Source organism: Eschrichtius robustus, chromosome 12 (genome assembly GCF_028021215.1).
Source record: "Eschrichtius robustus isolate mEscRob2 chromosome 12, mEscRob2.pri, whole genome shotgun sequence".
Classification (NCBI taxonomy): domain Eukaryota; kingdom Metazoa; phylum Chordata; class Mammalia; order Artiodactyla; family Eschrichtiidae; genus Eschrichtius; species Eschrichtius robustus.
In genome coordinates this window covers 9,825,481-9,842,478 of record NC_090835.1, presented here as the reverse complement: position 1 = coordinate 9,842,478, position 16,998 = coordinate 9,825,481, and the positions used below count along the sequence as shown (strand labels likewise).

Sequence of the window (16,998 nt, the reverse complement as noted above, 5' to 3'; positions counted from 1 at the left end):
AACTCCCAATCGGAGGCACTCCCCCCCCCCCACAGCCGCCCACCCATTCCCCCCCCCCCCTTACCTCAGCACGCAGCCCCTCCCTGCGTGATGATGCAAAACAGTGGGGAGGGCGGGCGCTGGGAAGGGTGGGAGGGAGTGGGAGGAGGAGGAGAGGGAGCCGAACGACCATTTAAAGCGATAGCAATCCGCGCTCGCTCCCCAGTGCTGGGCTGTTGGAGAGCTCGAGCTGCAAGCCACCGAGCGCGAGCGCGAGCGCGAGTGCGGCGCGCCGGCCGGGGAACCCGAGAGCGCACGGCGCCCCAAGCTGGCAGGCGCCGCGGGACCCCGCACCCTCGCCGGCTGCCCTTCCCCGGGCGCCCCCACCCTCCTCGCCCGCAGGAGACCCTGGGCTTCCCCGGAGGAGCTCACCCCAAGGGGCCAGGACTCCGGCGAGCCCGCCACCGTCCCCTCCAGTGCCGCCGCCACCACCGCAGCCGCGGGAGCAGCATGGTCCAGCTGGGGAAGCTGCTCTGCGCCCTGACTTTGATGAAGTTCCCCTGCTGCGTGCTGGAGGTGCTCCTGTGCGCGCTGGCGGCGGCGGCGCGCGGCCAGGAGATGTACGCCCCGCACTCCATTCGGATCGAGGGGGACGTCACCCTCGGGGGGCTGTTCCCGGTGCACGCGAAGGGTCCCAGCGGAGTGCCCTGCGGCGACATCAAGAGGGAGAACGGGATCCACAGGCTGGAAGCGATGCTCTACGCCCTGGACCAGATCAACAGCGATCCCAACCTGCTGCCCAACGTGACGCTGGGAGCGCGGATCCTGGACACTTGTTCCAGGGACACTTATGCGCTCGAACAGTCGCTCACTTTCGTCCAGGCGCTCATCCAGAAGGACACCTCCGAAGTGCGCTGCACCAACGGCGAGCCTCCCGTTTTCGTCAAGCCGGAGAAAGTAGTTGGAGTGATTGGGGCTTCGGGGAGTTCGGTCTCCATCATGGTAGCCAACATCCTGAGGCTTTTCCAGGTAGGGGGGCGCTCCCTCCGGGGCAGAGCGCGCCGTAGCTCCCCGCGCTCTTTATCCTGAAGGCTGGCTTGGACTCCGGGGGTGCGGGGTCTGGTCAGCCTTCGCTCATTTCCACCCTGGAGATCCTGCCGAATCCCTCCTACCTCACCCGAGGAGGTACTTTCCCTGCTTGATTCATTTCCCTTCCATCTCTCGCCTGTCCGCGCTCCCCTCCATCCGGCTTGACATTATGGATTTATGGCCCCATTTACAAGAAACAATCTCCGAAAAACAAAGCGATGATTTAAATGGGTTTGCATTAGAGTGAAATATGGTTCAAAAACAGGCTTGTAAAAGTGCCGGGCTCCTGTGAGAGGCAGTTAGGCGCAAGGAGTATGAAAGATGAGAAGACGCCTAGAAACTAGGCATTTCTCAACTCCCCAGCTTCCCTGCCCCAAGCCGCCCGGCAAGCTGCAGCTCCCTTGGAAAATTTCGAGAAGAGCTTAGGGAGGCAGTTCTTAAACCGAAGGCTAGGTCTTCACCTACATTTGGATGTTAATTGCCCATTTCGCTCGGGTTGGATTTCCCGAGCTGTAACCTGTCTCTGCGAGGGCATGGGGCAGAGGCGTGGGGACGGTCCTCAGGTGGGGAGATGCCACCCGCAGACGTGACCCCCAGGTGATTTGCTCTGGGCAGTTGTTTGCACCGTCTAAACTGCATTTGCGATCCGGCCACTGGCAGGAGCCGGGCGATCAGCTTTCTACTCCTGCCAGTTGAGAGCCCAGAGATGAGCTCATGCTAACTGCGGAACAAAATCGCTTCCTCTGCACCCACCCTGCCCATCCTTTCCCACAACCTCCCGAACGCAGCCCCCCAACCCCAATCCTGGGCTTTGAGGACGCTTCTCAGAGCCAGGCAAGAAGGCGCCTGGAGGGAGGCCGCAGGGTGCGCTGAGCAAGGCCGGGCGGTCCTCCTGCTCCGTGTGCAGGCGGGCGACGGCGGAAGATGCGAGGACGGCGGATCGGGCCAGCTGAGCGGCGGGTTGTACCGTAGTGCTCTCCCGCCGCCTGCTCCCGCAGCCTCAGCCCCACGGCTCCTGTGCCGCCCTGGGTATAAATGGATGGCTTTTGGATGAAGAAATTGAGTTTCAGGGTCTGCGTGGCTATGGGTACTCTTCTTGTTTCTCTGTCTTTCTTCCTGTGTGTCTCTCTCCTTGTGTCCCTTTCTCCCTGCTGTTTTTTTTTTTTCTCTCTCTCTCTCTCTTTTTATTTTCTCCCTTTCAATTTCTGCCTCTCTTCTCCTTCTCTGCTCCTACCTCCAAGTTTTTTGTTCATCTCTATCTTGAAGTGATCCTTTCCTAATGCACAGCTCTCTCCCTGCCTGGTAGTACCCAAACTCAGTTAATCCCTTCTCCAGATGTTCTGGCTGACCCTTATGCTCCCCGTATCTAAAGAGTTGGCTCCCTCTCAAGTGCCTGTCCTGAAGCATGTTGGGTTTCTGGAAGGGACTCCTTGTGAGGTTCAAGCTGTCACTACATCAGCGCCCAGGAGTATGAAGTTTGTGTCTGTGCCAGAAGGAGGGGTGCCTGTCTAAGGCTGCAGCCTGGTATGGTCCCTCTGAGTCTCTGACCATCCCTAGCACCTCTTGAGTATGCCACCGTGGAGATCTCTAGATGTTTGTAAAGCCAAAAGTGCTTCCGGGCAGCCTTCACTTTGAGGTAATGCTTTCAGGAAGAGCCTGGGTTGTTGTAAGCAAAACCCAGAAGCACTTCCTTTACCTCTGAGCTTAAACTAGAGAACCTGAGGAGGCAGCGCTGCAGGGAGGATGAGGCCAGAGGTCACCTGAGAACCACAGGGGCAACTCACGGTATTTTCACTGGAGCTCCGGGGGTTGAAGGCACATTTGCTGTTTGACATTTTTTAAATTATTTTGGTGCCTGTTTCTCTCTTCACTTGGAGCTTGGGCAGTACTGCAGATGGGCCTGCCTGTCGAAAAAACAGTGAAATCTTAAAGTCAAGATAGAGCTTGCAGACTAGGCTGAAGGATTGTGCTTGCTGAAAAAGATTCCAGGGCGAGCTGATTCCTTCTCTGGTGTGTGGATCTGAGGCACTTGCAAGAAAAGAAAACGCTTGCCTTATGCTTAGTTCCCCCGTTCCCTGGGCTGGGAAGGAAAGGAACTGAATGCCAGCATTAGCAGTGTGGGTTGAGACCAAAACCATTGAGAGAAAACACTGTCATTTTCCTCTAATTTGCAAATTGCAGCTATTCATGTTGGATTGAACAGCTGAGGGGAAAGAGCCCCCAGTTTTCACCTGCATTTATTGAGAAGAGGCTGGTAGTAGGAGGGATGCACCAACTTGTAGCTGTGCTGCAAGCTGGATATAAGCTTGGTGTGAGCGTCCTGGTTAACCACTGCCCATGTTCAAATTTACAGAGATAGATTCCAACAATCTCTTCCAGTAGCCTTATTTTTGCATGTGATCTTAGAAGCTCCTGGCATGTAAGTCCAGTCCCCAGTTTCCCAGCCTCTGTAAACCTGCAAAATGAATAGAGAGAAGAGTGGAACACAGACCCATTGTTCAAAGGCACAGTCACTGTCACTTTAGGGAAAGAGGAAAAGAACGGGTAGGTGAATCTTTTCTGGGATTGCAGGGTTCAGCTCAATGAAGACTGTCCTGTATAAAAGAAACTCGTCTAAATGGTTGAATTCTTAGCTCTCCAGAGATTTGAGTTTTCTTTTCCCCAGTCCCTGTGGGTTGCTGTGGGGAATGTGCCAAACCTATCATTTGAGATAAAAATTTATGGTGAGGTAAGCTTCTAGGCTGGGGGAAGGAAGACTTAGTGACTTACATGGGGGATGCTGAGCACTGGGGGGCAGGAAGGGAATAAGGAGATAGTAATGGATGTAACAAATGCTGCAGCTGCCAGCGAAGCCTGGAATGAAGCTCTTTCCTGAAAATGAGGACCCGGGCAAGAATGACCACTCAGATGTAAACAGTATCTCTGACTCGGAATTCTCATCTGCCTGCCGGTGGGCCAGAGCTGAGCAAGTCCTTTCTCTCCTCTGTATGCACACTGAATTGGTTAGTAAGTGACATGTCACAGGATAGGAATCATATTCAGTGGATCTTTCAAATCCAGGAATTTGAGGCTAATGAAATTAGTGCGTGGCCAGGGCTCTGCCAACTAGAATTAAGTCACTGCAGCCGCCCTGCAATGCATTTTCAGCCTGAAGGGAGCATCAGGGAGGAATTTCGGGAGATTTGTTTCTGAGCCTGTACAAAATAATACTCTCCTAATGCTAAGAAAGATTAAATGTAAATTAATATTGACTACAAGTAACATATTTAAAAAATAATCACAGAGTGGGGGATGGCTGAAAGCGGAGAGATTATATAATATGGTGTCCAAAGAATAAATCTCCCCTGACCACTGTTTCATGGGCTATAAGTAAGATATATTACAATGGAACGTAATGGGAACGTTTTTATTCAAGGCTTCTCTGCTACTGACTTGAGAGCAAACACTCTGAGAGTATAAATTACTCTTGCTGTGTGCTGACTCTGAATGAACAATATTTCATGTGCAGTGACATGGTCTAAGCTATAGACTTGGAATTGAATGGCATCTGTTTCAATTGTTTTGTTCTCTCAAGAGCAACTAGATAGAAAAAAGTGGTCAATTTGACCCTTGTGGGAGCGTGTTGCAAATCTAAACCTGTGTCCCTCGTACCATAAATGAAATACATTTGTAAATTTGTAAGTGTTTTCCTTCTGTTCATTGATGCTTGAGTATAATCTCAAACTTTGGGAGCAACATTTTATACATAACTACTTGGTTTTCTTCCTTTCTTCTTTCTCTTTCTCTTCTCGCTCTCTCTCTCTGTTTCTATCTCTCTCTCTCTCTTTCTCCATCTTATGTAATTGGATAGAACTGGGCACCTAGGATGATGTGGTGTTACTATAGTGGGATTTTTTTTAAAAGAACAACTCTAACTTACCCTTTTAAAAATTTCATAAATACAGGTGTCAGTGCCATTTGGAATAGTCTCTATAACAATTTCTGTCTCCACATTTACTGTGTTTCAGCAAATTTACCTAACAGATGGTGAGTGGGCAATTTTTAAAGGGGCATTTTTTACAAGAGCGGAGAGGGAAGGAATAGAGACAGGCGCATACTGTATTTGAAGATACCTCCACGTGTATTTTATGTATGTATACCCATACAATTAAGAAGTCTTTGGATGTTTTCTCTTCTAGAATAATTAAGATAATGGATTACTTGAATTTCATAAACATTTAGGGTTTAACAAATTTGTTACATATAGAAGTTGTATCATGGATTTAAAAGACCCGTAGCCAATTACACAGAGTATAGTCTCAGTCCTGTCATTAATTAGCTATGTTACCTTAAGTCATTTAATTTTTCTAGGCCTCATTTTTCTCATGTGATGTTTTTTCTTTGAAAAAGTATAGTTTCCAGAAGTGTCTAATCTCTGTGTTATAGTTCAGCTTGGAGAAAACCTGTTCTTATCCAAACTCCATGACATTGTATTTCCAGCTCCAACTTTGGACTTTCAGTGAGTTGGGGGCAACTTTTTAAGGATATTTTCACACAGCTTTTTTAGTTAATATCAGTCTAGCTGACCTCTCATACTTCTCAGACTTTCTCCCATATTCTTTTACCAGTGTGTTCCTTAGTCATATATATAAAGACTGTTGTGGGAAAAATGACCTCCTGGGTCAGCTTACTGCATGGTCATCGACATGGGGCAGGGAGTAAGAACTGTGGATTTTACAGAAGCAGATACAGGTTTCATTACCCATGTCCTCTCCCCTTTCATCTTACAAAAACAGCAGGCTTTCCTTGGAGAACTGCCAGGTAATGACATCCTGCCTCCTCACAGGCCCCGGGGATGAGCCGCCCAGGGACTGAACTCCAGTAAAGCAGGTGGGTAGGCATCTGACCTCGGATAAGTCTACCAGACTCCTCCCCAAGACTTTTCTCTCAGAGAAAAATGGGAAAATTGTCTTTTCTCTCTGGAATTTCTAAGCTGGGGAGATATGACTCTGGGACTCCCAGTGACCATCCAGCACAAGAAGAGACTTTCTGTAAAATACAGTCTTGCAGAGGTGAGCAGGGCTGAGCGATGGAGAGAGAGCTGCAACCCTGCTGATACTCTGAAACTTCCAGATCCATCTGTATCTGAATATGGCTGCGTCCCTGAATTTCCAGTACTTGTTTGTTGAGGTTGTTGTTGTTGTTTGGTTTTTGTTTTTAAATTTCCTTTGACTATTTTGAATTTGTTTTCAGCCATGTGCATTTGAAAGCACCATAGCTAAAAGAGCTAATTTCCTACATTAATGTCAGGTTTGCTGACTGGCATTCCTTGAGTGAAAAATAATATCTGCTGTTTTCTTTAAATAAAATCCTTCTAGCTCAGGTTTGAGATATTCAAAACTCTGCCTCCTCCCCCACTCTTTCCAACATTTACTATATCACCTTGAAGCATTTGTGACCACATCTTTCCCACCTAGATGCAGTTGAGAGAGAGAGCAAATACTTCTGATATAAACTGCAACCTATAGGCCTCCTACCTGGAAGCTTTAGAACGATACTTGATTCTTGTCATTAAAGCAAATCTTTTGTTGTTGTCTCCAGGGCACAGAAGCATTTTCATGGCATAATGGAGTACAAAGTACATTAAGCCTAACTCTACTTCTCACCCTCTTTTACTTTAAATAGGCAGAAAAGAACAATCTCAAACACATTTTCCCAACAAATACAATACATATGCGATTATGTTTAGAAGACATTTATGCAACATATAATTAGACTGATTAATTAATGGACCTTTTGCCAATTGGCACAGTAAATATATATGTTCAATGTGCTTAATTAAAAAGAGGACAATAACATATTTTTACAGGTTAATTATCTGAGAAGAGTATTGTGCCAGCACACTTAATACTACAGTATTTCATGTTTGACAAGTAATCTTCTTTCAATTATATTTACTACTAGATGTTTCTTGGATCAAGTTATTAAATTATAAGGTCAAAAGTAAAATGATATGAAATTACAATGATAAAGGGACACATATCTCACTTTATGAGAATAGAAGTTCTAATTTCTTTTCAATACTACTAGTAGTGACCACAGTACTAATTTGAGCCCTTGCTATGAGGCACTGTGCCCATATACATTTAGTTCTTACAGTAGTTCTGCAAAGGACATATAATATTCCACACTGTAAAGCTGAAGAAAGTGATTCTCATAGCTGAAAGTCACACAGCTGGTGAGTGGCAAAGTCTAGATTCAAACTTAGAGTCGTCTGACAATGCCCAGGTTGTTGACCACTATGTACACTGCTCAATTGTTACACCAATGAAGAAGTGCTTGAAATAATTATAGATTTGCCTACCCCGAAACTGCAGAGATTTAAAGACATCAAAGTTGCCAGTTGCTTAACCACATCTACTTACAGTAAGAAATTACATTTTATTTCATTTCTAAAACAAGATAAATTCTGCAGGCCCGTAGAAACTTGAGCACACAAATCCTACCTCCAAATGAAAGATGCTTGTTTTCCATTATTCAACAGATGGCCCTGTACAGAGGCAATAAATATATAGTAGAATTTTCATTCAAATAAATGAGAAGAGAGGTTTCTTCTTGTCCTGATTCAGTGACCATCATTATGGGTTATGATGGCTCTTCCCAAACTTTATTTCATTCACTCCACTCTTTCTACAAAACTCCAGTGATGGAATCCATCATTCAGATATATGTGCAAAGCGAAAGGACTGTATTAATACAGTTGCTGAAAGTCAAGTTGATAGAGCACAGGAAATACATCCTAATAAATGCAACATTAATGTTCGTGTGGGCCCTGGAGTGAAGGGTAGAAGAATTTTCAGTTTAATGGAATATTTTGCCTCTTGCTATGAAAGTGCAGCTTAATAGTCTTGTAATTGGTCATTTACAGAATCCTCCATCTCTGGGTTTTGTGCTTTCTTTACTCTGCAGCTGTTGATTCCTTCTCTTGTTCTGGATGGAAGATAGCAACGAAGCCACTTCAAAGGGCTCAGCGTGCCTTTTTGTGTTATTGTTTAGATGAAGATATTTCCGTTTATTAAAGCACACTATTTAAACATTTTTATCATGTTTTAAACTTGACTGTGTTCTGAAGGTATGAGCACAGGCAGACATAATGGGGGATGTTTTCCAGGAGAAAACATACTCTTACCAAAGGAATTATCAGAATTTTCATGTAGGGATTAAGAATCAAATTCTGGAGTTAGACCTGAATTTAAATTCATACTCACAACTTACTACCAGTCTCATCTTGATCAAACAGTTACCACACTTCTCATCAATTTCCTTGTCTTTGAAAGCAGAATAAGAGAAGTATGCCTGGTGGAGTTACACATAAGCTCATCTGATAGAATATTCATAAGGATTTTGCACAAAATATACGTGGAAATATTTTAGCACTGAGTTTAGCATGCGATTCGTGTTCAATACATTTAAGGGCTATTATTTTATTATTATTATGCTATCATTAAATATCACTATTACTTAAATGTCATTATTGCTAAAATTGCTGTAAAAGTACCACAATAACCCATGATGAATTCCCCTCTTCTGTTTCCTTTGTTTAAATGGAAAATATATATATAAATCTAGACAGAGAACACTTTAGTGATAGTATTCAGTGGAGTGAGAATTTCCATGGCACTGATTAAAACAAATCCTGAATTGCATGGACTTAAGATAGCAGAGAGGCTAAGAGATTTGAAGTTAGACATCCCCAAGTGTGAATTCTACTGTGACCCTCTTCTAGCTCTAGAACCTTGAGGAAGTTACTTAAACTTTCTGAGCTTTACTACTAGTTTCCTCATCTATTATCTTTTCCAGGAATATTTATCAAGCATCTTCCTGTTCTCTATGCTTGGACGTATCAATGGATAAATTAGACAAGAGCCTTTGCTTGCGTGTTCCTTCTTGCATGCTCTCTCTCCTTACACTCTCGTGTGGAAACGGATGTTATAAATAAATTCTGTGCTTTGTCACAAGTTGATGGGCGCTGTGGGCTAAGGAAGAGGATGTGAAGCTCACTGAAGAGGCTTGGGTTGGGAGTGCTGGAGGAGTGTACAGGTAGGTTCTGTTTTTACATAGGGTAGTCAGGGTGGATTTTATAAGTTGACATTTGAGCAGAGACTTGAAGTGAGGGAGTTGTCAGAACGTATGAGGGGGAGACCACTCCCTGGGAGCAAGAACAACCAGTGCCAAAACTCTAAGGCAAAAATATGCCGGGCAGGTTGGAGGAATATCAAGGAGGCCACCCTGGCTGACTTAGTCAGTGGGGAGGAAGAAGCAGCAGGAGGGCTTGAGGTCAAGATATGTGATGGGATGGATTGGGTAAGTCCTGGGAGGCCATACCATGCATTGTGTCTTTTACTCTAAATGTAGGCAGCCAAGGACAGGATTTTAGCCGAGGTGTGGCATGAACTGTCTCTTGTTTGAAAAGCATAACTCTTATCTGTGGTCTTGAGGATGTGCGGAGAGAGTGGAGTCAAGGAGAATCTCGGGAGGCGACTACAGGATCCTCGAGGTCTATGTTGGTGGCCTGCGCCACGCTGTTAGTGGCTGGTAATTCTCAGAAGTGGCACATTGGGAAGGTTGTGACAGCATTTCGTGGTAGATTGAGTGCGAGAATGGAAAGGAAGAGGGGGTCAAGGGTGAATTCGAGATTTAGGGCCTGGGGAACTGGAAAGGTGTGGTTACTGTCACCTAAGATGGAAAAAGTTTGGGGTAGAGCGTGTTTGGGGGATTAAAGACCAGTTTCGGAGGTATAAGATTTGAGATGTTTTCTTGACATCCAAGTAGAGATGCTGAGTACACAGCTGGATACACAAGTCTGCAGTTCTGAAGAAAGGTCTAAACTAGAGGTACATTGTAATAAAATGGAGATATTAAGAATAATTACATGGAAGCGCTATTTTAAAGATAAAACGAAGTAATGCAATTAGCACTCTGTCTTCTCAAAACATTTAATAACTATTAGCTAAAATAATTACCTGAAATGAAAAAATACCTATAGTTTGTTTTGTTGTTTGCAGCAAAAGTGAATAAAATGTCACGATTATTTTAATAGTATTTGTGACACAGTAGTTTTAGTTAAGGCACCATGACTACAAACATTTAGAATAAACCTTTCAGTCTCCTACTTTTCACTCTGATAGGATACTTGGAACCATATTTTGTAAGGTTTAAGTTAGTTGTCATAGGGTACCTCTTTAATTAGAAGTAATTCTGAACTGTCTAGTTCCATGCAGTTTTATATACATATATGTATAATTATTATTTTATGATTTATCAAACTCAGTTGAAAATTTGCATCACGGATATACATCAGAATTTAAACATTTACCCAGGTATTCAAGGAAAAAAATGTACTTGTCTTGTAATTTCCATAGGGGTACTTACTTTCACATCTTCCCTTCACTTTGCAATTGAAAACATGGCAGGGGAAATATTATCTTACTGGTCTTTGAGTTCCCCTTAGCTATCTGCAAGTCCTTAAACAGCCTTTGTGGCTTAACCAAAATGCTCTTCCATATTCATTCCGCTAACAGATATTGGTCTAAGCATGTACTTATACTGAAAAATGCATGACCACGTTGTCTCTACACATCTATAATTTTATGTTAACACTATCATTATGTAAGCTATACTTTAATTGTAATTATAACAGATTTTATATCAACACACATCCATTTCTAGTGTTCATCTGGTGTTCAAGGGGAGAGCAGCATGTAGTAAATTTTATCAAAATATAACATCTAAAGAATAGAACAGAGGGTAATTGTGTAATTCTGTATTCACTCTAATTAAGTTCAGTGGTTTTGGCATAATAGAATTAAGATGAAAAAAAAAAAAAAGACATTGAGGAACCATGCCTCCCTCTCCTAACACACCCTTTTCATATCCGAGAGCAGAGACTTAGCACCTTTCTGTACAGAAATGGAGACAGGAAGAGGCCAGAGGATGAATGACAGGCACGAATAAGGTGGAACTATGAAGAGCAACATGGAAATGAAATATTGCTTTTGTATTTGGTAGGTGGAGAAAATGTACCAGCATGTATGCCTACTGGGACCACGTTTTCCAGAACAGTTAAGCCCAATGTCAACTATGCTGTCCCACCATCCTCATAAGTAGGAACATACTGTTACTTGAATCTTTGCTTCCTGTTTCTTGATACCTGGTTAAGAAGATTATCACAGGAACTGCATCTTGTGAGCAAACACACTGTTTTGAAATGATTGAAACTCACTGAAGAGTGGCAACTCCAAGCTTGCTCTCTCTTGATCTTGGACTATTTAAGTCTGGAGTGCAGGAGTGGGTTATGGGGAAAGATCATTGGAATTCTTATGTCTTCAGCATAATGGTTATAGCATAATGGTTAGGAGTGCAGGTGCTGGTTCAAATCCCTGCTTTCCACTTGCTAACCATATGAGCTTGGGCAATTTACCTGATTACCTGAACCTCAATACTCCTGTCTATAAAATGATGATAATAATATTTCATCCTCATAGAATTGTTTTCAATGTTAAAATGAAGTCACTTATACCAAGCACTTAATACAATGCCTAGAGCATAGTAAAGTCTATTACTACTACTACTACTACTACTACTACTACTACTACTATTATTATTATTATTATCACAATGCCAGGTGCTATTTTTCCTATGCCTTATTCCATTATCTTCTGCCCCATCCCCCCATTTCTGTCTTGTTTCTGTACAAGGGTAGGATTGTCACAGAGCATTTTCTTTCCCTAGTGTCTGACTCTTAGTCATCAAGGTGACTGGTCCACAACCCGGCATTCATTGCTGCTCGTTGAAGCAACCCGTTTTGAGAAGGGGAGTTGGATATTGATGCCAAGTGGGGTCAAGGAGAGAGAATTTTCTCTCTTCTGCACTCAGGGGGCTACGTGAAATATTCAGGCCTCAGAAGGAGAATCAGGCAAAGGGCAACATGCTTAATTTCATAGCTTAATGATTAAGAACAAGTCAGACAGGCTGGATTTGAACTCACTTCTGTCATGTACTGACAATGGGATCTTAGGTGCTTTTGTAACCCCTCTGAGGCTCAGTCAACATCTGCAAGAGACGAATAACATTATCAGGACCTAGGTATAGCCTCGTTGTAATAAGTGAGTAAATCCTTTTAAAACGTTCAGCACATTGTTTGGCATATAGTAAACACTTAATAAAATTTAGCTTCTTTGACTACTACCACTGCTAATATTATTAAGTAGCTGATCAAATCTGAGGCCCATTTTTTTCTTAGGTTGCACATAATCATTTGGACAACCAGCTCACATTGATCAACCGTTGCTTATATATAAACCCTCATGAACCCAAAGGTGCTTTAACTCTCTCCCAGTCAGAGCCTGTTCTGGGGGCAGAATCAACACCAGCACTACCTCCGTCATCTTTGCCTTTATTGTCCCTACACTCGCCGTACTGAGCACTTTCTGTGTGCCAGGCACCAAATTTAGCCCTGCGTATGCACTATATCATGTAGTTCCCACACTCAGGGAGGAGACATTATCATCATCCCCAATTTTCAGATAAAGACGCTGAGGTGTTGGAAAGGTAAGAAACTTGACCCACAGCAAGAAAGGTAAGAAACTTGACCCACAGCAAGAGATGGAGCCGGAGTATTCAAACCCCTTTCTGTCTGACCTCAAAAACCCTTAAATATTAGCATACTACTACATCCTGGTAAGAAAATCTGCTTCCAGCCACTCTGGTGAGAGTAGAAATGATTCTCAATCCCCATATTCCTCTATTGCCCATGCCACCCTAGCCTCAGGACTAGGAGGGAAAGGAAGTGATCTCTTCAAAGACTAGCCAAAGGGAACCTACTCCCTTCTGCCTTTTCGTAATCAACTAACCAATATTTTATTTCCTTCTTAAGAATCCCCACATGTTCCTTTTGGTACTTAGCTTGGCCTTTTAGAATTCTGACATTCTGTACATGACTCATCCACTGTATTTAATGTTAATTTATTGAGGTCAAGTATAGGGTCTTACTCATCCTGAAGTCCAGTTATGTCGCATCTAACTCTGTGCTTTTCTTCTTGTAGGACATCTGCAGATATTTATTTGAATTTTGTTGAATTGTTCTCATCAATAGTACATTAAAAGTTATACAGAAAACGCTTTCTTATACGGAAAACCATCTAAATAGATTTCTAGCTGTTTACTTTTTATAGCACTATTACAGATTATAGATCTCCAGGTAATATTTTTTAGATTAAGTTCTTCATATCATCTTATTTTTACATAAAATGATAAATCTGAATTTTCTCTATCAAACCTCCGAGACTTCACTGGCTTGTAACTTAGCTTGTTGATTATGTGTTGTTGACTTTTCCATTTACAATGATATTTGATCCTGGTAGGGATGGGGCTGGGTGGGAAGGCACATCTTAGGGCCATAAATTGGTTTTGTAGAGAACTAACATAAAGATCTAAAGTCTCATCATATTTCTGCAGAACTCATGAATCATTATAATTCCATTCATTCAGGGAGTATAAAACCATTTTCAAATTGTTATTCCTAATTTGTTCATCTTCTCTTCCTTAGTCTTAGTGAGAAGAGAGCAGGCTGAATGGAAGAAAGTCATTATGACCACTGGGGCCACTAGGGTAGGCGTCAGTCCCAGAGTTTTGTTTTCATCTCTCCGCTATTAATATTGGCTAATGTCTTGAGTGCTTACTTGGTGCAAATTACTTAGCTGACCATGGCAAATGGATTGTGTCATTTCATCCCCTGATAGTCATACAATTAATGTATGTATTATTATGATATCCCATAATGCATGCATGGAACAGAGCCTCAGAAGTAGTTATTTGCTCACTAAAATATGGTAGACGTGGAATTTGGACTCAGGTCTGATTGACTCCTAAATCACTCCTAGTGATTTTTACCACGGAATTAAAGTTGTATACCTTTGGAGAGTAGATAGTTTCTAAAATTTCCTCAGGTCTAACTTTTTATAATTAAATTTCTGTCTGATTGCAAGCTTAACACTTAAGATGGGTAGGAAGGAATGCCAGCCTGTTGAATGGAATTTCCCTCAAATAAGCCTGTTTCATGACACCAGTTCACTCATTCATTCACTCAGCATGTATTGAATGTTTGCTCTGTGCAAAGGCATTTTAGGCATCACAGTGGAGTGAGCGCCCCTTCCATAGACTCTCCTGCAGCAGTCAGAGAAGTCTTGGACTGGTTTGCCTGGTATGGAATGGGGCTTGGTGATAGAAGCCTGGTTTGTCCTCCACTGATAAAACTAAGACATACTCATATTAGTTTACAGGCATCTTGATGCCGTGAGATAGTAGCACACATGAATCTTACCATTTTTGCCTGGGATTAATGATATAAAGGCTTTGGATTTGGGTATGGAAAATGGGTGCAATTATGGGCGTGTTGGTTCTACATATATATGGACATCACGTGTCATCAGCCTGCAGCTACCTGCCATCCCTCACTACTCCTTCTTTTCACAAACCAAACAAGTACCTTCTTATCTCTTCTGTGGATAAGCTCTTGTGACAGTGGCACTAGGGCCTCCCCCAATAAGTACATCATTGGCTAAACCAGTGGTTTCTCAGATATGCTCATTGAACAACCCTTAAGGTGGATTGACATTCCACTGCCTAGAGTAGAATATGGTGTTCTTTAGAAATCATGGGGGGGAAAAAATAGGCCACCAGACGTACTTTCCTTAATTTAAATTGTTTATATATATATATATATATATATATATATATATATATATATATATATATATATATACACACATATGTATATTTAAATTTTGGCTTCTGTTAGCAAGTAGTGAATTAAATTATTAGCTGATCCATACTGCAGGGAAATAACCAATCAGATTTCATTCAATAGCTTGCTTTTTTATAGATTTATGGTTGTGATTTTATATCTGCAGGTATGTTTGCTGAAGAAAATATTTCTACCACTTTACACAAAATTAAATTCATTTAATACCAGTGCGACATGTCTCAAATGTCTTAATACAGTTTTAATCTTTAATAGCATCAGAAGTATGAAATTAGAAACATACCCCAAAATCATTTGAAGATATAATTACTTTCATTTCCCTTATACTTTTGAGACTTTTGAAAAATAAGTATTTAGTTGTACTTACCTGTTTCTATCTCTCTAAGGATAGCAAACACTGAAACACAATTTTTTTTAAAAAGGCATTATTAAAAATATATTGTTCAAGATGATCAAAACTAAGGAAGTGGCAAAGAAATTCAAAAATTTAAACTTTCAAAGGGTGCTTTTTTGTGAGTACTTGTTCTTCTGAAGGAATTAATCTTTTTTTAATTTAATTAATTAATTTTTTATTGACGTATACTTGGTTTACAGCGTTGTGTTAATTACTGCTGTACAGCAAAGTGACTCTGTTATACATATGTATATACATTCTTTTTCATATTCTTTTCCATTATGGTTTATCACAGGATATTGAATATAGTTCCCTGTGCTATATAGTAGGACCTTGTTGTTTAGCCAATCTATATATACCAGTTTGCATCTGCTAATCCCAAACTCCCAGTTCATCCCTCTCCCACCTGCTTCCCCCTTGGCAACCACCAGTCTATTCTCTATGTCTCTGATTCTGTTCTGTTTCATAGATAGGTTCATTTGTGTCATATTTTAGATTCCACATATAAGTGATATCATGGTATTTGTCTTTCTCTTTCTGACTTTGCTTAGTATGATAATCTCTAGTTGCATCCATGTTGCTGCTGCAAATGGCATTATTTCATTCTTTATTTTTATGGCTGAGTAGTATTTCATTGTATATATGTACCACATCTTCTTTATCCATTCATCTGTTGATGGACATTTAGGTTGTTTCCATGTCTTGGTTATTGTGAATATTGCTGTTGTGAATATCAGGGTGACTGTATCTTTTTGAATTATAGTTTTGTCTGGATATATGCCCAGGAGTGGGATTGCTGGATCATATGGTAGGTCTATTTTTAGTTTTCTGAGGAACCTCCATACTGTTTTCCACATTGGCTGCTCCAACTTACATTCCCACCAGCTGTGTTGTAAGAGGGTTCCCTTTTCTCCACACCCTCTCCAGCATATGTTATTTGTTGACTTTTTAATGATGGCCGTTCTGACCGGTGTGTACCTCATGGTAGTTTTGATTTGCATTTCTTTAATAATTGGCAGTGTTGAGCATCTTTTCATGTGCCTATTGGCCATCTATATTTCTTCTTTGGAGAAATGTCTCTTTAAGTCTTCTGCCCTTTTTTTTTTTTGATTGGGTTGTTTGCTTTTTTTTTCATCAAGTTGTATGAGCTGTTTGTATATTTTGGAAATTAAGCCCTTGCTGGTCGCATCATTTGTAAATATTTTCTCCCATTCTGTAGGTTGTCTTTTCAATTTGTTTATGGTTTCCTTTGCTGTGCAAAAGCTTGTAAGTTTGATTTGGTCCTCTTTGTTTATTTTCATTTTTATTTCTATTGTCTTGGGAGACTGACCTAAGAAAACATTGGTATGATTTGTGTCAGAGAATATTTTGCCTATGTTCTCTTCTATAAGTTTTACGGTGTCATGTCTTATGTTTAAGTCTTTAAGACATTTTGAGTGTATTTTCGTGTATGGTGAAAGGGTGTGTTCTAACTTCATTGATTTATATAAGGCTGTCCAACTTTACCAACAACACTTGCGGAAGAGACTGTCTTTTTCCCTTTGTATATTCTTGCCTCCTTTGTCAAAGATTAATTGTCAAAGATTAACTGAGGTGTGTGGATTTATTTCTGGGCTCTGTATTCTATTCCATTGATCCATATGTCTGTTTTTGTGCCAATACCACGCTGTTTTGATTACTGTGACTTTGGAGTACTGTCTGAGTCTGGGATGGCTATGCCTCCTACTTTGTTCTT

At 41.8% G+C, this 16,998-nt stretch overlaps 1 protein-coding gene across 2 annotated transcripts in view; it reads left to right on the top strand.

Annotated features, from left to right (window-relative positions):
* Positions 1–489: 489 nt before the first annotated feature.
* The window catches only part of GRM7 (glutamate metabotropic receptor 7), a 796,163-nt gene continuing 779,654 nt past the window's right edge, over positions 490–16,998 (top strand). For both annotated transcript variants that reach the window (XM_068557650.1, XM_068557651.1), the window contains exon 1: positions 490–1,008. In XM_068557650.1, coding sequence (XP_068413751.1) covers positions 490–1,008 — 519 coding nt within the window. The remainder of the gene's footprint in view (positions 1,009–16,998) is intronic.